This window comes from Sardina pilchardus, chromosome 13 (assembly GCF_963854185.1).
Source record: "Sardina pilchardus chromosome 13, fSarPil1.1, whole genome shotgun sequence".
Lineage (NCBI taxonomy): Eukaryota > Metazoa > Chordata > Actinopteri > Clupeiformes > Clupeidae > Sardina > Sardina pilchardus.
Window position 1 is genome coordinate 14,075,576 of NC_085006.1, and position 15,803 is coordinate 14,091,378.

The window sequence follows — 15,803 nt, forward strand, 5'->3', positions numbered from 1 at the left end:
ACTGTGAAGAGTGAGGAAGTGTGGTGGGATCAGGAAATGACCACAGGTCAGATAGTTTGTGTAAATTTACATAAATTAAACATGCATTGCAAAAAAATCTTTAGTATTATATCTTTCTCTTGAAGATATCATTTATTTTTTCAACATTCCAATCTAATGAAAAAACAAACAAACAAACAAAAACAATTAGTTGTTCATTTCGCCTTTGATACTGTGATTCACAGTCAACAATTTCCTGACAGGAGCGCTCACATTTCTCTATATCTTATATAATATTCATATAGCCTATATTTTGCATAAGTAAAAGACAGAATGTGTTCTTGGAGTAGTCTGAGGCAAAGTTTCTCCAGAACTGGGTAGCTGTATTCTACTCTCTGTTATATTTTCATTCCCCTGGAATCATTATGTTTAGAAAGCACTAACATGATAAGAGTTTCATGTAGTTTCAAGACATCATCTCAAATATTTATATGATCATGGACTTACACAGCCCAAATCAGAATACCATTTTTAAAGGTATATGCCCACCTCTTTCCCACAAGAGCTACTGTAAGACCATTTATGGATTTGTTTGTCACCTGTGAATAAATAGTAAAACCAAAAGTGATGCGTCACATTTTCAGTTCAGATCTGTTTTGTAGCTGTCCATCTTCTTAAATTGACTGGAACGTCTTCAAAAGCCAAAGTGAAAGAAGGTAAATGAACTATTAACACCCACTACAACCTCCCTTCACAGCCATGTGTGATCTTTCTGCCTGATTTGTAACACACTGCTTAATGTCCTGAAAAATCCTGGTTGTCCTGATTTGCAACAACAGTCTGGTAGAAATGTGCATTTCACCTCTTATCATTCATGATGTAGATTTTTTAATAACTTTTCTTTTCAGTGCCAAGCCATGGCTCTGTTAAAAAAAAAAAAAAAAGAATACAGCTTAATGTCTAACACAACTAAATGTCCTTAACAAGGTACTAAGACAGATGGACACAAAACTTTGTCAGTTCTAATGCTATGCTACACACATACAAACACGTTTGGGTCAATCACAACCCTTATGATATGACCGGCCAGAGTCCGGCATGGTGGTAAATTGATCAGTCTGCAGCCTTTCAGCCTGTATGGGGCTTCATGTGAAGTGAGACTCTACCTAGGCCCGCACTGAGGTAGCTGTCCTCTTTGCGGTCTCACACTGGCATACCACCAACAACACGCAAAGAGATATGAAGGGCATTTGAGTATGCAAGATTTAGTCAAGCATTATGTAAACGTTGCAGAAGTAGACTGGTGTTAAGTCAGAAACACTGCACACGGCTGGCTGTTCAGATCCAGAGCACTTCACTTGGTTTTAATGAGAGCGCTTGGAGGGTGTGAGATGTGGGAGTCATGGAAACGTGCTTGTTTGGAACCTCCATGGAAACCAAGCACACACACAACCAACCTAGACATAAAGAAATACAAATTTTTTTTTAAAAAAAATCAAAAACAGAAAGGTTTCTCTAGAAGCTTCCCTTCCTCTTCCTCAGTCGTTGAGGAACCTGGGGGTGGCGTTGCTGTTGTTGTGTGTTCCATTCTGTGTCGCGCCGCTGCCGCTCTTCCGACGGGGGAAGAAGTCGGCGCGGAGCAGCCTGTAGAAGTAGATCAGGATCATGATGTTCATGAGGATCATGGTGACCATGAAGTAGCCGGCGTGGTCCAGCCAGCTGTAGTTGTGCGCGATGTACCAGGTGAGGAAGAACTGCGCGCTCAGGCGGAAGCACACGTAGGTGAAGACGTTGAGCAGCTTGTTGAAGCCGTAGAACGGAGAGAACTGGGCCGCCGCCAGCTTGAGCATGAGGCGCGTGTGCAGCGTGGTGCTGTTCACCTCCACCAGGAGGGCGATAGTGGCGCCCGCCACGTAGTGCCGCGTGAACAACGTGTACAGGAAGCTGCACAGCACCTGAGGAGGAGACAGAGGAATGTCAGGAGACGCTTCAATGACTGATTTTGTTAGTGGGGGGTGGACGGTCACATTGTCAGGAATGCTGCTAGAAATGTTGGGCCTTTCACAGAAAACAATATACGCTCTTAAAAGAAGCGCTCTTGGGGTGCCATATAGAACCACACAGGCTTGAAATAACCCTTAGCGGTTCCTTTGATGAACCTTTGATGGTTTAAAGAGCCATTTAGGGGTGCCATATATGAAGCACCTCTTTTCTAAGGGTGTAGGCCCAGGGCATCCTCAGTAATGGGTAAATTGGTTATGAGGTTCTGTGATGGACCCCTGGACAGTATGGTGTACCCAGTCCCCTGACTTTTGATGCCCCAAAACTCAAAACTACAAATCCACTCTCACACATAATTGAGAATGAATGGCACTGAAGGAACTTATTTCGAGATATATATGCATTTTCATGTTATATAAAAACTCAATGTTACATGAGTATGAAAAATACAGTTGTTTGGAAATATGACATTCCTACATGGCTTTTCATTGGTTTCACGAGTAATCTTGGCCTTATCTGTAATGTGGACAGGCATGTTCCGATGCACGTAATTTGTCAGGCACGTTCAGGAGAGGCACGCAAGAAATGTAGAGGATGGGTCAAGACAGGTGTGACTTAACAAATACCTGAGTTTACTTAAGCGGGCTGGAGTAGTAAGGTCAGAGCTTTGATCAAGAGGAACAGCTAGCCTCAATGGCACAGCAACAGAAGGTTTGGCGTGCCTCTACATGCAGTCTCACTAGGCTACACACACAGGGTGCAGAACTGAAGCGTTAGAGTAGTTGTAGAATGTATGTGCCACCATCACATGTGGTGCAGCCAATTCCACTGAATATAGTGGATGCTAATTGTCGCAGCATATACGTGCCGCAAAACGGAACACTTCAATTACCTGCAGGTGTAGCCTGCCTGTCAGACCTGTCGCCTGTTTTCAGTCTTGCTGTTGGAGTCCCCTTTGCCCTGTTTGTTTGGTCGGTCCTTGATCTAAGCACACCTAAATTAAACAAGACGTGTTCCATTGTCCTTTTTCATTGGGCCCAAACAAGACTATCACTGAACAGTCACTATGGTAACCACAAAGAGATTGTTCAAACCACAAAGGATTACTCAAAACGATAGTCTCTGTAGATCTATAAATTTCATGGTAGTCACTCAGTGACTCTTATGAGGGAAAACACACCCCAGGTCCGCAACTTTACCCAGGGAGGGGAGAAGGACAGTGCACTCTGCTCTTGTGAGTTCCTCACAAATCACAACAGAATCTCTAGGAGCTCCCACCCCATCAAGCAGCCCTCTAATTGTACACTTGAGTTGATTATTCCCCCCCACCCTCCCCACTCTGGTCCCACTTATCTCGTTATCTCATATGTTTTTATGAATGAGTTTTTAATATAGGCTGGCTGGCTGGCTGGCTGTACATCTGGCCAAGGCCCCACAAGCTGGCCAGGCCGCACAACGTGACACTGAAATCGAGATAAGGTTGAGCAAAGCATACGACTGATAAGACGATGGCGACAGGTCACGCATTTAGCCAAAACACACCCTACCAGCCAAGCCTGGTTACCAAAAAGCTGAAGTGAAAAGAGCAGTGGTCAGTTTCAATGGCAGTTGAAATAATCAATTCTGCCGTATCCATGCCTACATTGAAGTCATCAGTCGTCTTTGATCATTTTAACTTTTACTTATTTTTATTTTAAAGTTTACATTACTTTTAAATTACTCTGGTTCTTGTTTCACTATGATGAGCGGACAAGAGTGTAGACCATTGATTGAAAACCACATTCAGACAGGGACCATTTTTCGTCTCATAGTGATTTGATTACAGAGACAGAGAGGGTATAACTGTTTCTCTCTCTCTCTCTCTCTCTCTCTCTCTCTCTCTCTCTCTCTCTCTCTCTCTCTCTCTCTCTCTCTCTCTCTCTCTCTCTCTCTCTCTCTCTCTGTGTGTGTGTGTGTGTGTGTGTGTGTGTGTGTGTGTGTGTGTCTGAGTATTGGGAGTTGTGTGTTAGTAGTTGTGGAGCCACCATAATGGCCACTCGCCTGCAATAAACACACAGTCTGTATCTGCTTCAATCTGCAGTGGTGGCTGGCCTTGGGAGGCTCTGTGGCACAATCTAGTTAACGCTCCGGTCAACTCTCTGTTTGGCGAACAATGTGAGTGTTGTGATTCCATCGCCAATGGAAACAACACACAGTGGTATTCACTTGGGACACATGAATGTTGAATGCTGCCCCCGTGCTCTGCTGAAAATGTCCCCGTTTGTCTGGGGGGTCACTGGAGGTCAGTGTGTAGTCGCAACAGATTAAAATATGCCATACATTGACTCGTGAATTTTCCAGATTTGGGTCAAAAAGTGTGAACTGTCACCAAAAAGCTAAAAAGTCATAACAAGTCTTACATTAAGTTGAATATGCATCTAAATCTGAGGTGCTGCCAATCACCAAGTGGTTTTAAGCAGATTTGAGAAATGACAAAAATCACAATGTCAGCCCACACAGATAATATGATTGAGGACATGTAGCAACTCACCAGAAAATGATGAATCAAGAACTCCCATGAGCCCTTCGCATGACCGGTAAGGATGATGTCACAAGCATCCTGTACAAAGTAACCTGTCCCAACAACAAAAAAAAAAAAAATTAATGAAAATATTTGGTTCATTTGTATTATTCTTCCCAACTGCCATGATTAAAATGCTCTTTTGAGAGCATTATGGCATATAGAGGATTATGGCAGAGCAGTCACTGCTCCAATGTCCCCATTATATGTTTTTTGAACGTTTTAAACTCTACCATAACTTGTCATAAATAAATAAATAAAGGTTCTTTTGTCATAAGTATGTTAACACCAAAAGTCGTTAAATATGTTTGTCGTAACTCCATGGCAGCGTGCTCACACTCGTTTCGAAAGTGTGTGGTTTCTCATGTCAGAGAGAGTGCCCCTGTGTTGCCGTAGAGACATAGAACATAGGGCTGTGACTGTTGCCATGGTTTGAATGATGTGTGGTGGGTTGCTTCCTCCTCTTGACGCAGGCAAAAGACAAAACAGGATATGCAGGATATAAATATGATCAGGGGGCTCTGGCCTGAGGGAGGTTAGGTCACCACTTCCTATAGCATTTTAGTCAACGGTGAGCAGATTTGATCCTCTTGTCGTGTCAATCTATATCTTAGAGGGAACATGTTTCTTTCCTTATGATTGATTAGCCTACTTTTAACAAGGTGAATGTAAAGAGCATACTGCATATACTATACACCTAAACTGAGGAGCATTGGGATTTGGGAGTCACAATCAGGTTGTCCCCTGGAGCAGGGACTTACTAAAAGACCTAAACAAGTTTCTACATGGATGGTTCCTGCAAATGGAAGGTGCAAGCCCCCCCCCCCTTTAATTGGCCCCTGCCTTCCTGCGGTCTGAAAGGGGCTATACCAGACACACATATATACATGGGCTATACTATCAAAAAAGTGACTGACTTAGCACTTGCAGTTAGTGGTGTAGTCTAGTTAGCTGTAGTGGGTTAATACGTATCTTTGCCTATTTTAAGTGAGTATACGGACACTATAATGCTTTTCAAGTGGGTATACTGCATAGTCCTGCCCATCATGTACAGTACTACACCACTGCTTGCAACTGGTTAAATGTCTTTGCACTGTGTATAATCCACGAGAAGGCTAGCAAACCATATTATCATTTGTTGACTTCAATTCCCACAGCTCATTACCAGCTAATAACTGGACGAACATGTAGCATCTGCCACCGTATTTACCGCTTCAACAGAACTCCTGGTCCTGGTTTGGCACGAACACAGTCGGATCTGTGCCTTTACAGCGCCAGATCTACGCCAGGGTCAGCCGCAGCCTGGGTGGATGCCGCATTAAGTAATTGGCCACAGGCAGTGACTCAGACAGTGTAAGTGCCTCGAGCATTCCCAGGTGTCGGAGACGGGAGCGGAGTGATTCCCATCGGATGCTTGGCTTGTTTACAGGCTGTGCTTGTATTGGACCTGCAAGGTTATGCAGGAGCTTGCGTAACAACCATGTTGCATGATCCCTGTGTAGGTGGGGTGGGGGTTTTGCTGTCTGTTGTGGCCTAGGGGGGTTTGTTTGGAAGCTTACGCCACGTCAGGTGACACCACTGGATTTTCAGAGTAAGGAGTGTCTGTACTTATAAAGACCAAAGGATGGAGGACTGTGGTATTGTGGACTGGAAGCTGATCTCCTCTTTCACCAGGCCCATTGTTCTTAAACCAGGGCCCGTTGAACATTTAACCCTACATGTTAAAGTGTATGTGTGTGCATTTTTGTTTGTGTGCGTGCGTACGCGCGCTCTTGTGTGTGTGTGTGTGTGTGTGTGTGTGCGTGCGTGTATTTGCATGTGTGTGCCACTACGTGAATGTGCAGACATATCCCCCCCTGAATTCAATCAGGCTGTTAATGATTTTCTCTTGTGTAGACCTCAGATTAAATTTACACGTTAAATGTTAAATTCAAATGTGACTCCCACTAGTCTACAGGTCAAACCATGTGCACTCCCATAACCCCTATTTTGTCCAACATGCAGAAAAGAAGCGTGTTGCTTTAGTGAGTGCATGAGCTCCACTTTAGTATGGCAGCCAATGGTGGTGCACTGACCTGAGGACACACAGACGAGGAGATAGGAAGCTGGAGTGTAGTAAGAGTAGATTTCCTGCCGCATCATTGGCTCTCGGACCAAGCTGAGATAAGTGACAGAGAAGATAAAAAAAAAACAGTAAAACATTGAAACGGTGAAACATTCAAACTGTGTTTTCTCTATGTCGTCACTAAACCATATCACAAACCATATCATTGAATGAGAACAGAGATTTTTCTTTGTGGCAGTGCAAGTGATTTCAGTATTTATTATCTCTGGTCATGGTCTATGAAATTATAATTAAACTGTGACACTAGCTTAAAATCAATTCATCCATGACAACTGCATATCACTGACCATGTCGTTTCATTCCATCAATGAATAACAGGGGCTCACTTTCATTGTTACCTATCAGTAGTCATATTTACTGGATCAGTGGTTCTTAAACTTTTTGTCTGCCAACCTCCCCACCCCCCTCACACACACACAAAACAAATCTTGGCAAAGATGGTGGCCAAATGTTGTGAGTGACCACCCTCTTTCCACCCAGCAACATTTGATTTCACTGTGGAAAATGTTGAGAGATAAGCATTGGAGGCAGAGGCATAACATGTCTTCTGTCATGGGTAGGCTATGTCAACACCAAAGGCATTAATGTCAGTGGCAGCCTATGACAATAAGATGTATTATTTTATAACTCACTCATCCAATATAACTGGTACTCCTGTGTCAAGCATTTAGGCAAAAATCAATTCAGACTGCAATTCAGAATTTGTCGACCCCCCAGTTTTAAAAACCACTGAACTAGATGTAATTGCTTTCAGGGTCAGATCTCTGGCAGAGACTAGATAGCATCTATGCTTACCGTAATTTCCCGACTATTAGCCGTGGCTTATACATTGATTTCGCAAAATGTCTTCAGCTATGAGGTTAATACACAGGGACAGTTAATATGGTATTAATATGGTTTTGTTTCTTTTAACTTTTTAACTGCGGCTTATACACAATGCGGCTTATATGCAGGAAATTACTGTAATGTTGTCAGTCCTCTCAACATTTCATCTAACTCAACTTGGCTATAACTCTGCAGTCTGTCTGTAAGTAATTCTATTCATTTCTTATACTTTCATTTTAGTCAGTTTAGTCATATGAGTTCTTTCATCATCCGGATCCACAAGTCTCCTGGTCAAAGTATCCTAACTTCCTTAGAGTAGCTTAGTTTAGAAAAATCACAGTTAAAAAGAAATCTAGGCAACTTGTTGCACTTAAGGCAACTCGTTGAGCAGTGTTGCCCCTTGTATGTATCATCACCTTAACAGTTGTGTGGTAAATATAGCCTCTCTTTCACTGTCTGGCTAAAGGACCATTGATGTAGAGTGGTATGTAATCCCAGTGGCCTGGACAGAAATAGTTTACATTCTACAGTACATGAGGCCATACAGGTAATAATCAATTCAATTTGACCTTTATATATAACGGCTTCAAACTCATTTTGATGCCCCACTGACTTACTATAAGGAGAATGAACTCCCTTGCATTGCAAAAGCACACATGGAATGCCCGGCATTGCACTATGTAACGTTGTTGTGTGACAGAGCATGAACCATTTTTGGCAGTTTTAGATCAATTGGGTACTCCCCTTAGCAACGGACTTCAATGTAGATCCCTATTATTTTTTGTTAATTTGAGGTTGCCATCTTCAAACAAAATTAAAGAAGAGTGTTGGTGTAGTGACATCAGGCCCACATACATCTCCAGATGACTACATAGATTAATGATAAGGATATCTGATGGCACAAAATTCTGTGGAGTGTCTCTTGACAGAGTTTTAGATTAGCTTCAGGTTTGATAGCATAGTCTAGTGTAGTATGTCTTGCTCGCTAAAGTCTCTTGTGTAGCTTCTAGTGAACTTTACCACAGCAGCCATCTGAAGTCATGCTTCTTGTGTCACTGTGGTAAAGTTCAGACAATCAATGGCCAAAGGTCATTGAGTTTCATCTTCTCTTTAGTTTTCCATATCACACATAGAGAAAGTGAATAAAATGTGCTCCTCATGTAATTCTGGTCTTAATTAACACATGGGCGCGGTGTGTGTGCATATGTGTGTGGGAGTGTGTGTTACAACACTCCAACTTAATGCTTAATCGTTTTGCTGGCTCACAGGTTTTTCCAGTTTTCAGTACCTTCATCGTTTTGCAAGGCTTTGCCACTCCTTGAAAAGAAGTATTCTATTCTTAGTTCTTAGTAGCAGCAACGTTAGTAGAGTTAGCCTCTATAAGCAAACGTGTGATTTATAGAGGAAGCTGTTCATAACCAGAGTTCCTGAATAGTAGATAAAGATCGTGAAAGCATTGTCGTTACGTCTTCATGTTTCATATGGGGCCATTATGTGCTGGGTGTTTCATATGGTGACGCAAAAAAACCTGTCGATCTGGTCTAGATATGATGATGATGAAGAATGATGAAGAGATGTACACACTACTCAAATTCTTCAGATAACTTAACTACTGTCTGCAACTGTCTTAACGTACAATTCGTCTGTCCACCTGAATATCTAGGTGTTTGTAAGAGCACATGTACATGTATATGCTTCTGTGTGAGCCTGTTTGTTTGTGTGTGAGCGTATGTCTGTAAATGCCCTGTCCACATGACACTACCAGCCTCCTCCACCGAATCATCATGTGAAGTCTCAGTGAATGAACAATGAACACTCCAGTTACACCCACACCCCCCTATGCCCGACGGCGGCTCACTTACCAGGTCACAGCCCAGATGCCGGTCACTAGGGAATGGACCATCGACACCGACAGGTTCCTCCATTTCCAGAAGCGGAACGCATCCTGCTGTACCTCATCGGGCACTGGAAGGTTCCGCAGCAGGTGGTGGACGCAGCGGAAGGCCACGGCAAAGGCGATCACAGAGAGTCCCGGATGCCCCTGCAACACTGGCAGCAAGGCCTCCATCCTTCTCTCTCCTCCCTTGCTCTTTCTCTCTCTCACTCGTTCTTACTCTTCTATATCTCCTTCCGCTCCTTAACCTGTTGGTGTACGAGTGTTTCCTGTTACTTAAGTTTCACTCTCTCCCTCTCTCTCTTTCTCTCTATCCAGCTCTCCTCCCGCTCTTTTCCTTGTAACCTCTCCTCCAAAACTCCCCCTTTACCTCCTTCACTCCTCTTCTGTGCTGTGTTTGTAGGTGGTGTGTGTGTGTGTGTGTGTGTGTGTGTAAAGTCCAGAGGAGGGCGTGTGGAAGTGCCACTCTTCCTGGGGGGCCGGTCACTCGCAGGCTTTGCTCCCCCTCAGCTCCTCGCAGGAGATTCCCGAACAGCTTGTTCCTCCGACTTCAGTGGGCGCGCCTCTCCAGTCTTCTCTCCTCTGCTCCTCTCCTCTCCTCTCTCGCTGTACTTCACTTCCTGAGCCACAGTGGGAGGCTCCTGAAGAAAGACCCCATTCTATTCCACGGTTTGTTACTCCTTACTTTACTTCCTTTCTTCTTCTCTCACTCTTTCACTCACTCTCTCTCTCTCTCTCTCTCTCTCTCTGTCTGGTTCTGTGCGTCTGTGTGTTGCTGCTCAGCCAGTCTCAAGGCATGAAGGGGGAGGGTTCTTGCCGTGGAAAGAGAGAGAGGAAGAGAGAGAGAGTCGCTGAGAGAGCACAGTATGAGAGAGTCATTGGGAGTGTGCAGAGAGAGAGAGAGAGAGAGAGTTAGTTGTTGAGGGTGGTGGCCTGCCTGCGTGGAGACAACCACACATTCAGGGAGGAGCGTCAGCTCAACTCCACAATCTCGCATGGTTTCAAAAAACATGGCATCCAAAACACCAAAACAAACAAACAAACAAAAAAACCCTAAAGAAGAATGTGTTGGACGCAGACACATGGAAAACGCCCCCCGGGGAGAGAAGATGTTGTTCATTAATGAAATGGAAAAGCAGAAGAAGAAGAGGAGACTTTCATAAGACAATGCGTTTTTTTCATCCTTTTGCTTTGCCGCAGACATACTTTCAGTCACGCGGTGGCCCGAGGCAGGCAGTCAAATGCCTGTTTATTTGCTGTGGCACTAGAGAAGCAGGAGAAAGTGTTGCTCTCTGTTGTAGCTGTGGTAGTATAGAGCAGAGACACCGGGGAGAGGAGAGGAGAGGAACTTTGGCAACTTTTGCATAATTATAACACCTACTTGTAGATTAGATGGCAAGCCAGATAGAAACTAAGAGAGGGAGACCAGAAGAGAAATGAGAGAATGAGAGAGAGAGAGAGAGAGAGAGAGAGAGAGAGAGAGACAGAGAGAGAGAGAGAGAGAGAGAGAGAGAGAGAGAGAGAGAGACAGAGAGAGACAGAGAGGGCAAGTCCATACATAAACGTGTGTGTGTGATTTCCCTCTGACCCTGTTGTTCCAGAGGCACTCCCACAGCTGGCCCCCATCAGAGGGGGAGGGGACGAGCGGCGAGAGGAAGTGTCTGCAGCAGCACTGGCATGAGGCATGCAACAGCAGCAGCAGTGCAGAAATGACTCACTCACACATCCTAATACACACACACACACACACACACAAGCATGTCCTAACACACACACGCACACACACACACACAAGTACAAACATACATGTACATGCAATCACTGTCTTCTGAAATCCACTGCAAGCCTAGACAAAGCTGAGGAACCCATACTACCACAATAAACTGCCGTGTGCTATTCTGTCAACAGCCACAGCATGCCATACTACAGCTTGCTGCAAATATTTTATTTCAAGCCTAAGGTAGATCACAGAATCAGCAATCAAATAGTAATTGTTGTTTTTGAACCTCCTAGGTAGGCTATGTCTGCCAACGACAAGGAATGCTCTGAGAGATGTCAAACATCTGCCCCCTGGTGTTGGAAATGTATTTCGCTTTTTCATTTATGGAAGCAAAAAGGACAAAAAGCAAGCAAAAATGTTTGCTTCCCTTGGGCAACCAATAAAAGTAGGCCCTGGCATAAGAATTAGGCTACTCTTGGGCAGTGGTGGTTTTAGTTTTTGGGTATCAAGCTTCAATTTGATTTAGTTGGAATTAAACAAGTCTTCATTCTTTAACACATACACTTTTACATTTTTTTGCCTGGCTGAACTATGAAAATGAATACAAACACATCATACTTAAAGCTATTTGTGAGAACTGACTGGTCTCATGAAACTGAACATTTAAACAAAACGGGACAATTTAAGCTAATATGAGCTCGTAGGATGTTGGATATGATTGTGGGCAATTTCGTTTGTAATGTGCCAATACCATGTGGTTGAATGAATGTTTGTGATGACTAAAAATGTTTGATTGTGTGGCGCATAGTATTCCAATAGATGGATGGTCGGTTGTGGCTTGTCGGTTGTGGCGCTAAAAGGTATTTGTTTGCATTTAGGCTAACTTTAATGTGGTTTAAGTGGTTTCAAGTGCGCACATTTAACGTCTTAATGAGAAATACCTGTATTTTAATATCCTCCTCACCTGTCTTCATGGTGGCAGTCCGGGTACACAGAGCAAACCGGTTTGCAGGCGGAGAGATCTTTTTCAAAGTTCGGGGTGCGCTCCCGTAGTGAAGCGCTACAGGGGTGTCTTTGTGGACAACTTTCATGTGTTCGTTATTGTCTTTTGGAAGCGCGTTTTTTGTTCATGCACAAGAACGCTGTCAGTATTGTGCTGTGCAAATGACTCCCTGTGATTAGAATATATTGTTTCACGACGTTGACTGAATTGTGACCGTAATTTTATTGTAGCCAGTGCCACCTGGGGTTCGATTCATTACCTCCGCCAAGGAGGTTCTCAAGACCTATTGAAACTCAGCAAATTAGCCTGGAAATAATAAAAATTAACTTGGATACATATGTTTACAAATTGTACAACTCTTGGTGCTTTTCTAACTTAACAAACGTTTTTACACCAATTTTTTACACCATTTGAAATTACTGTAGTTATTTAGAACATTCCACAATGCAGCCATTGACAGCCACAAGATGGAGCTACATCTCTACTTTACTAGAGCATTTCATCTCCTGGTGTTCAACTAGTTGTAAAGGGATGTTTAGAAGTAGACATCATGAGTAGTCTGTCACTCTATTCTATTAAGTGTTCATACTTTCTCATGTTCGGCTAAGTTAGACAAGCAAAACCGGGTGAGTGTCACCTTGATTTATAAGAAAAGTGTTCCCATCACTGAGGCCCTGGGCTCTTTGCTGGAAGACAGAGTTCTAGCACCCCAATTCATGACCTGAAACTTTTCTTGTTGGCAAAAACAAACGGAGATGGTGTGTGTGTGTGTGTGTGTGTGTGTGTGTGTGTGTGTGTGAAATAGGCCTGGAGGGAGATGACAGTGCTGGTTTATTCAAATATGGAGAGGCTTCTCAGTAAATCCAGCCTACAAGAATGTGAGGAGGGGAATAGTCTGGAGGAGGAGAGTCACTGCTCCGGCCTCAGACCTGAGTCACCCCATGTGTACTGAATAATGAGAATTAGATGCCCTGAGCCAGGACTCTTACATGGTCGTGTCTCACTTTGAGTAATATGAGTTAACAATGCTGCAATAATGATTTAGCAAACACACACACACACACACACACACACACACACACACACACACACACACACACACACACACACACCTACACACACACACACACACACACACACACACACACACACACACACACACACACACACACACACACACACACACACACACACACACACACACACACCTATCTCCACAGACAAAAGCTGATATCTTCTGACTGAGGAACAACAGTACGGCTCTGTGCGTTTCTTACCCTCAGGCCTGTAGGTGATTCAGATTTTCTGAAAATATCCTGAGAAAGGAGAAGTCTTACACGAGTCTCCATTATGGACGAGGTTACCATTACAGCCCAGACAAAACAGGACAGAGATAGTAAATCCTTTTTTTCTATAGCCTCGCCCAACAGATCACTGTGAGGAGACATTTAATCAGTAGTAACATCTGATCACGTCTCTATCCTATGCATCATCAAGGGTGATTTTTTCTTTTTCTTTTTCTTTTTCTTTTTTATCTTGGCTTCATTGAAAATGAGGTCTACCTCAATGACACTCCGAGAATAAATAAAGGTTGAATATAACAGCTAGAAACAAATTTCAAAAAACAGTTTTCATTCAGCATTCTGAAAGCTTAAGCATCTGCATAGCCCTTGCCACCTGATAATCTGAGCATGTTGTTATTTATGAGAAGCACCTGTGAGTGTATGCAAAGTTCACACAGGACCATGTGAGTTTCTGTGACAACGCCCAGAAGCAAGGCTATAGAATGGAGGGCTACTGACAGACTGACAGCATATTAAGCTCTGCTCTGAGCTATACTTTTCATTGACCTTTGTGTGAGCAGAAGAGAGAGAGAGGGTCAGGTCAGCTCGAATGAAAAGACCAACTCAAACACAACCAAAATGCAGAATGGTGCCTGGGATGCAGAAAGTTATGTAAACCTCTCTCTTTCTGCTTTCAGAGTCAGAGACAAGTCAGAGTAAAAAAAATCATTCAGTATAAACTATTTCTTCAGTTAAGGAGCATAATGGTTTGCACATTTATCATGTATATCTCATCCTCTAATGTAAACTGAGTGCATTATTTACTCTCTCTAAGTGACAGACCAAGCAGAACTTTCCTATTTACTTCCTCCTTCATTCCAAAGACCGGCCCAGTTGCATATTTTCCATATTTCCTTAAACGCTGTTGCCCTTCATGTTAGCTTTGTGTGCTGCGTCATGTTGCAGAACTGTCAATCAAGCATAGAGAGACTGAAACTTAGTGTGGCGATAAAGCTGTGAAATATGCGGGACGGGCGAAACTGGTTGAGTTTATGTACAAAGCAACACAGCTCCCACAGACAAAACAAACCTAAGAGCAGAAAAGTCTTTTGTTTGTTGCCACAGAGCAAGTGATTCACATTTTTTTCCGTTTTGAGTTGACTGTTGTTGCCAGAGTGCCAGATGTTTACCAACTCCATCTCACTAAAGTCTGTGGTTGACTGTTGTTAAGCAAGGGGAAAATATAGATTGTTTATTTGTGAAAACATTGCATTAAAAGTGAAGCTTGCAATTCTAACCTCATACACTAAACAAACAAACATGGTGATTCAACAACAAACAATTTCAGCCAACCATAATACTTCAGGGTGAGGAGAAGGAAGGACTTAATTATATCAACAACAATGGAATTGTAACAGACTCTTTTTTAAATGCAATTTCTTTCATATTATGCTACCTACAATAATAGTACTAAAGCATCGGTGTTCCTTTTTTGAACAAAGACAAGATGATTTAGCTTTTTGCCTTGTAATCTTTTGCTCTTGTTTGTGCATAGGAACACACCCTCCAACACAAAAATCAATGGTCTTTTGTGTTTCCTTGTGTGCGGTGCTTTAAATTGCCTTTAGGGGGCCTCAGCACTTATTTCTTGTAACAGGACATGAGACTGAAATACATTCTATGTTCAAAGCTGTGAAACTGGAATTGGTCATGAACAAACAACGGCATTTGCAAATATACACAGTGGAATTGAAACATCTCCTTTCTCCAACATGAACTCCTCTGTGCAACATTCAATGATCTGAAAATCAGTGTCTCAATCTTATAATGTATTTGAAGGCATTGCTAACGGCCAGCAATTTTTCATTTATTGAGTTCTCAGCACGACGAGTTCCTCGTGATGTCTTATGAAGTCGTGCGGTGTTCTATGGATCGTGACACTAAAAGCACAATGTAATCATGGTCATGGAGCATTGTGTGACAGTTAAACAGATCAATTTAGCATTAAGTCCGTTACAACTCGAAATGTTTGTCCTACTTCCTTCATGGGACATGATGTTATTTTCTTAGGCCTTCGCTGGCGCTTGAAAAGAAGAGTCTTCAAAAGCTTCTCTGTGTCTGAGTAGTTATCCTCGCCCAAGGGGAAACCGTCTGTGACTGTGGCTGTCTAGACAGTTTTACCTGCGAAGCAGCAGCAGCAGCAGCTCGCTGTCCTCTGCTGGAGTCTAGCAGCATGGGAGGAAGCAGTAGGGAAATTAGGAGGTGTTTTGGAGGTCAACGTAAACACACACACACACACACACACACACACACACACACCTGATAATAACTCAACAGTCATCATAAATCAGCCCACTGTACAGAGTGACGAGCCCTGCTGACTGTGTAATTGTGTAGCCCTCTTATCCATTAC

The 15,803-nt window shown here is 43.1% G+C and overlaps 1 protein-coding gene across 1 annotated transcript; it reads right to left on the reverse strand.

Moving 5' to 3' along the window:
• Positions 1–850: 850 nt before the first annotated feature.
• Positions 851–12,251, reverse strand: tlcd1 (TLC domain containing 1). The gene is made up of 5 exons (XM_062552720.1): positions 12,069–12,251; positions 9,353–9,632; positions 6,616–6,698; positions 4,511–4,593; positions 851–1,934 (listed from the first exon to the last, which is right to left on the reverse strand). The coding sequence occupies exons 2-5, from the start codon at positions 9,556–9,558 to the stop codon at positions 1,518–1,520; spliced, it is 789 nt and encodes a 262-aa protein (XP_062408704.1). The 5' UTR covers positions 9,559–9,632; positions 12,069–12,251; the 3' UTR covers positions 851–1,517.
• Between the last annotated feature and the right edge of the window lie 3,552 nt (positions 12,252–15,803).

Coding starts and splice junctions, on each gene's coding strand:
- tlcd1 (XM_062552720.1), bottom strand. CDS start 9,558: ATGGAGGCCTTGCTGCCAGTGTTGCAGGGGCATCCGGGACTCTCTGTG. Junction 6,699..9,352: donor GGCATCTGGGCTGTGACCTG/GTAAGTGAGCCG, acceptor CACTTATCTCAG/CTTGGTCCGAGAGCCAATGA. Junction 1,935..4,510: donor TCTTGATTCATCATTTTCTG/GTGAGTTGCTAC, acceptor TCTCCTCCTCAG/GTGCTGTGCAGCTTCCTGTA.